The sequence below is a fragment of the Triticum dicoccoides genome, chromosome 3A (genome assembly GCF_002162155.2).
Source record: "Triticum dicoccoides isolate Atlit2015 ecotype Zavitan chromosome 3A, WEW_v2.0, whole genome shotgun sequence".
Lineage (NCBI taxonomy): Eukaryota > Viridiplantae > Streptophyta > Magnoliopsida > Poales > Poaceae > Triticum > Triticum dicoccoides.
The window spans coordinates 621,742,624-621,748,373 of record NC_041384.1 but is presented as its reverse complement, the minus strand read 5'-3'; the positions used below and the strand labels follow the sequence as shown (position 1 = coordinate 621,748,373).

Below are 5,750 nucleotides of genomic sequence, written 5' to 3'. Positions count from 1 at the left end.
CGCGCGGCCGCCGGCGCCTCGCATGAGGCCGCCGTACACCCACCTAGCCTCTCCCATCACGATGTCCTCCTCCTCCTCTGCCGCCGCAGCAGGGGCCTCCTCCGCGGCTTCTGCAATGGCAAGGGGAGGGGTTGCGATTGGCTTGCCTGCGCACCCGCGTGGGGCGCAGACGCCCATGGGCTATACAGGGTTCGTGCCGCCGCCGCCGCTCGCCCATCAGTTCAGCCCTATGCATCGCGGCCCCGACCAGGCCCCGCTGGCCACTCCACAGGTCTGCGTCTCATTCTTGAACTCGGTTTCTTTATAATCCTGGTTAATAAGCTCAACATTCATGGAGTTCTCTTCCAATTGAGGCCAAAACTGAGGTCATGTAGCATATTTTCTCTCTCTCAAGGAAGCCATTAGTTGTGATTAGCTGCACTTTCTTGATGTTCCTAGCTATAACGAAGCTAGTACTAATTTGTTAAACGCAACCTCAAGCGTACAATGGATCGTCACTCTCTGGTCATGGCCAACTTTTAGGACACTCTGTTTCTTGTCCTATATACACGACACTTTAATCTTCTCTTGAACCCCCAGTTGGTTCCACCTTGCTTTGAATAGATCTTGGATTTATTGGGTTTCTAAGACCAGTGAACCACCTCATGGCTTTATATAGTTATTATCCACCTGTCCTTTGCATGGAAGAAGGAAACCTAATCCCGGTAGGATTAGTCTACGACTATGCGGATGCAGAATATCTCTTAAGTGCTTTCATTGTCATTAACTTCCACCCTGCCTTCTCTTTTGAGTTATGAAACGGTTCCTAATGATGTTTATGGCTTACAGCTTAGGCAACCTGCCCCGGGGATCCAGAATATTGGGATGATTGGTTCCCTTAACGCGTCTCAGATGAGACCAGGAGCAGTATCTGGTTCGCAACAGCCAAGGCCAGGTCTTCCATCATCAGTGACACCATCTTCGTCTGGTAGCCAAATGCCAGGTTCACAAGTAAGAAGCCTGTTAGGCTGTTACTTGTAATGATGTAGTCTAGTTTTATCTGTAGGCATTTCATTATTGTGTTTCGGTTATATGCAAAATGTGTGATTATGTAAATTATATTTGTTCATATAAATGTTGGTGCAGAGATGAAGGAATATTTACATACCTTCTAAATGTGGATCAATCATTTGTAATCCATAGAAGTGTAGGCTGAATTCAGGCTTGTTGCCCCTTGATTGATTCCACATACTGTATGGTGTACCATCAGATTAGGAGGGAATACACCAACTTCTTTATTGCAATGCATGTCATGTTGTGTGCTTGATTGAATTATTTTCCCACAGAAAACCCCCATGCATTCTTTAACAAGACCAATGTCTATGGGTTCCCCTGCGACGGCTTTACAGCAAACTCCGGCAAATATGTCTTCAGCATTTAGGCCACAACAAAGGCCACAAGTTCCACAACAAAGGCCACAAGTTCCACAACCAAGGCCACAAGTTCCACAACCAAGACCATACCATGCTGCACAATCTGCACCTGTAGCTTCTCAACAGAATGCACTTTCAGGACAGCAGCAGCTACCTCAGCAGCAACCTCAGCATCAGCATCAGCAGCAGCAACAGCAAGTTTTGCAGCAGCAGCAAGTTTTGCAGCAGCAGCAGCAGCAGCAACAGCAAGTTTTACAGCAGCAGCAGCAGCAACAACAACAGCAACAGCAGCAAAGTCAACCACAAAGTTCCTCACAGCAAAATCAGCAAAATACAACACTAAAAAACCAGCAGCAAGCTGCCCGGACTCCTGTCTCATTGACTCAGAAGCCTGATTCTCCAGCCACACTACAAGCTACTAATATGCAGCTTGTGGACATGGCTTCTGCCGATGCAGCTTCTGGTGAATCCAGTAATCGGCTACTCTCCAAGAGGAGTATACATGATTTACTTGCACAGGTATGCTGTGTTTCCTGAGCTGCAGTGTGAGAGAAGGTGCAAGGTTATGCAATTCCAGATTTCCTTAGATCCTATATTTTCAGTTTTTCATACATCTCATTCCACTGGTGTGATTAATGGCGTTTGTTAGTGTGTTATTCTGGTTCCAAAATATTTCCTTTTGCATATCTGTCTGAAATGCTTGTTTTCTCTGTTCTCATACAATTTTATATTTAGCCTCATCTTTTGCTACCCCTATGCATAGTTGCATAAAGAAAGACATGACAGAGAACACTTTGAAAGTTCAGCTATCCTTTTGTAAAATCAAAAGCAGAATAACTGGATTTTGTCCTCAGTAGCAAAAAGAAAAAAAATGTATCATATTTGGATCATATGTAGCAAAGAACAAAGTGTGCCATATTTTGACATACTTTTATGTAGTCTACATGCATAGTGCACGGACCAAGCAAGGAACCTACATGTCACTGACATGGGGCGTGTCATTTTATCGAACACTGTTTCATTTTATCAGATCCCCCTTCCTAAAATTGTGCTATTGATTTAAGTGCTTAGAATGATCTGTGTTAAATCTATTCCAGTGATGGTTGAACTTAAGTACGGTTTTAGTGGAACAGTAATTACTCTTGTAAATACTTGCACAAGATATTTTTGTTGAATTTACATTACTCACCATGAGCTCTGTAGGATCGTAAACATCACTTGGGCTGATTGATTTAACGATTAATTGACTCTCGTACTAGTTTTCTGTAGTTGCGCATTTCATATTATAGCAGTAAAAGTGTCAACCTTTCTTATAATTTGTTCGCACAGATCGACCCTTCGGAAAGGCTGGATCCTGACGTTGAAGATGTTCTTATTGACATTGCAGAAGATTTTATTGAATCTGTAGGTTTTTTGTCCCTTTCTTCTTTTTTTTCGTTTGGTAATTTTTATCCTAGGATCATTATTTTTCAGAATATGATTTCCTATTTAAAAGAAAAATAGGCATGGTTTCTCAAGCCTTTGTGCATTCTGGATGACTTCTTATTAGCTATTTTGTTTTTGATAACTATTTTGAGCAGGTCGGAACATTTGCTTGTTCTTTAGCAAAGCATAGAAAGTCGACTACTTTGGAAGCCAAAGATGTACTCCTTCATGCAGGTACCTAATTATTTTGGCTTTTCTAGAATATTTGTGCTAATGCGCTTGTGTAATTACAGCTGTGTTATTCTTTAATATCACCATTGCAGAGAGAAGCTGGAATATCACCTTGCCAGGTTTCACCGGGGATGAAATAAAACTATACAAGAAGCCGGTAATTCTTAATCATATTTATTTCTTCTTCTTGTAGTTATTTCTTTTGTAACCCATATTGACATTTCCTTGTCTCTTCTTGGTGATCTGCAGCATGTCAACGATATTCACAGGGAGAGGCTTACTCTGGTACTTTTTTTTATCATCCTCACCACATCAACTATCCACCTTATTTCACGCATGATTACTTCTTGAACTATGGATATAATTCTCGCCTCTGTCATTGGTTGGAAACATGATATTCGTAAACATATTATTGTGATTGCATCTACTCAAATATAACCTCTAGAGCTCCAAGGATCTCAATCTACATAAAATGATGTTTGAAAGAAAACATGAACTATGGATATAATTCTGCATTTTCTGCATGTGCCTGAAGTATGATTGGTATATCCGCTTTTGTTCGATACTTCCATTGCATTTGGAGTTGATATGTTAGTTTTTCTGTTACCTCAATCGATCCAGATCAAGAAGTCAATGGCGAGTGAAGGGAACATAAAGACCTCTGCTGCCCAATCTACAGCCAACCAGAAAACTCAGGCTCCAAAGCCACCTGCCACAGGTTCTCCGTGAATGGAAACCACAAGTCCTTCTTGTAGAGTGTGTAGCCCATGCAAACATTGCAGGGATAATATTTTTTGTAAAGCTGGCAGTATTACAGTGCTAAGTGTTACCTAGTATGTTTGTTCCGTAGTTTTATGGTACGGCTGAGTCGCAACCCTGCAAATTTAGACCCTGAACCTTGGTGAGGTGTCAGAAGTACTTATCCATTTCAGGATTTTGCTTAAGCAGGAGAAGCCTTGTCATCTCAGCTACTCTGGCGATGGCTAAATATGTGTATATATGCTCATGGGTGCTGTTCTCATATTTCCTGAATGAGTGTTATTTTACTATTGACCTCAATCCAGTGTTTATTGGCATGGGCATGTCCAGCATTTGCATTTGCTACTGCATTAGTTAGTCTCTGATAAGGCCATAGTGACAGGAACACTGCATGAACTACCATTTGCTACTATATGTTCTGATAGGGATCCCAGATAAACTGCCATTGGGAACTTGATCACCTGAAGAAATTGTCGATACACTCTTTTCATTCCCTTGAACCAGCAGAATCCTTTTCTGGAATTTTGGAGTATACCAGTTATTAGGGCTTTTATCTGTGTTGTTTGGGAAGCGGGTCAGGAGAAGTGAAGAACAAACAGCTGGTGTCATTTGAGGTGTTGCTCTTGCTCATGTCTGGTATAGTTCCTTAAATAGTGCTTCACCCCGTGACATTATGAGTCAACAATATGTGGTGATTGCCGGATTGTTTACATGTGCTGCTGTCTAGGACATGACCTAGGTTCTCCATGTTTTTCGCTTTCTGGTGTCTCGTATCCGAGGCATTCTACGTTTGGTTTAAAGGTGAACATGTTTGTGGGAGGATCGTCATATGTTTGCAGATGGATATAGAATGACAAACTGGTGTGATTAAAAATCTGCTGAAGTCTCGACTTACCTCAATGGTACTAGCAAATATTGTTGCAGTATGTACAAATAGGAGGCAGATGAGTGAGCATTGTACTAGCAAAATATTTTTGTAATATGCACGAAAACTTTGATCATAGATGGACTGGCAAAACAAACAATCACAAGTGTGAGTAATTTCGAAATGATCATCACACAAGCAGGACAAAGAAAAATGGTGACTGGCAAAACAAAACGATCACAATAGTGAAACAAAAATGGTGACTGGGCTTTGTCGTCTTGGGCTCGTGAAACACATCGCGAACAAGATTTGTCTTCTTCTACTATACTCCGTCCGTTTATTATCTCCACGTCACCATAGATGATCCGGAGAGGCTGGAAGTGCCGAGACACCCGGCAGCGACGTTTCACTGATGCTGATGCTGCCTTGCTCTCCGCCGATCCCGTCATGGCTGACCTGCGACCTCCCAATCATTTTGTCGGGAAGTACGAGGCGTGGCCATGGCGACCGACCGGCCAACCATCGCGCCGAAAAGGGCAGCTGATGCTTCGGCTGAACCTCCGCGTGCGGGCGCGCCTCGATCGTCCTGGCATGGCACGGTAGCAGCCACGTACGTCCACGCAGGCTGCCGCGCGAGCGTCTGGTCTGCCGTCGGCCACCGCGCCACGCACGCGCGCTCGGCGGTCGTTTGTTGTTGAGCTGTGGCCGTCTCGTGTCGGAGGTCGGCATCCGTCGGCTGCGCGATGAGCTGCTCCCCCAGAGAACGAAGGGACGGGACGGAGAAAACAAGCGTCGCCTTCAGAACGGAACGGGACGTGATGGCACCACGGCTCGAGTGATCGATCAGCTTGCGAGGCAATCAATGCTCCTGAGTTTAGCTAGCTCAGTTTTCTTGCAGCTCTGCTTAATTTTCTGAGCAGCGCGATCAGGTCCGGGGATCTTCAACGGTGATTGTCGTTCACTGAAGGCTGATGACCACCGATTCCCTCTACCGCGAGCCTGACAGGGAGCACCGTCATTTTCTGCTTGTTAGGTTCCACTTGTCGTGATCGTGGTCA

General features: G+C 44.0%; 1 protein-coding gene across 1 annotated transcript in view; it reads left to right on the top strand.

Moving 5' to 3' along the window:
- LOC119269656 (transcription initiation factor TFIID subunit 12-like) overlaps nucleotides 1-4,117 on the top strand; it is a 4,703-nt gene extending 586 nt beyond the window's left edge. The window contains exons 2-9 of the mRNA XM_037551548.1: nucleotides 1-271; nucleotides 829-990; nucleotides 1,326-1,931; nucleotides 2,742-2,816; nucleotides 2,993-3,071; nucleotides 3,161-3,225; nucleotides 3,318-3,353; nucleotides 3,690-4,117. Coding sequence (XP_037407445.1) covers nucleotides 23-271; nucleotides 829-990; nucleotides 1,326-1,931; nucleotides 2,742-2,816; nucleotides 2,993-3,071; nucleotides 3,161-3,225; nucleotides 3,318-3,353; nucleotides 3,690-3,797 — 1,380 coding nt within the window. The 5' untranslated portion in view covers nucleotides 1-22 and the 3' untranslated portion in view covers nucleotides 3,798-4,117. The remainder of the gene's footprint in view (nucleotides 272-828; nucleotides 991-1,325; nucleotides 1,932-2,741; nucleotides 2,817-2,992; nucleotides 3,072-3,160; nucleotides 3,226-3,317; nucleotides 3,354-3,689) is intronic.
- Nucleotides 4,118-5,750: the final 1,633 nt, after the last annotated feature.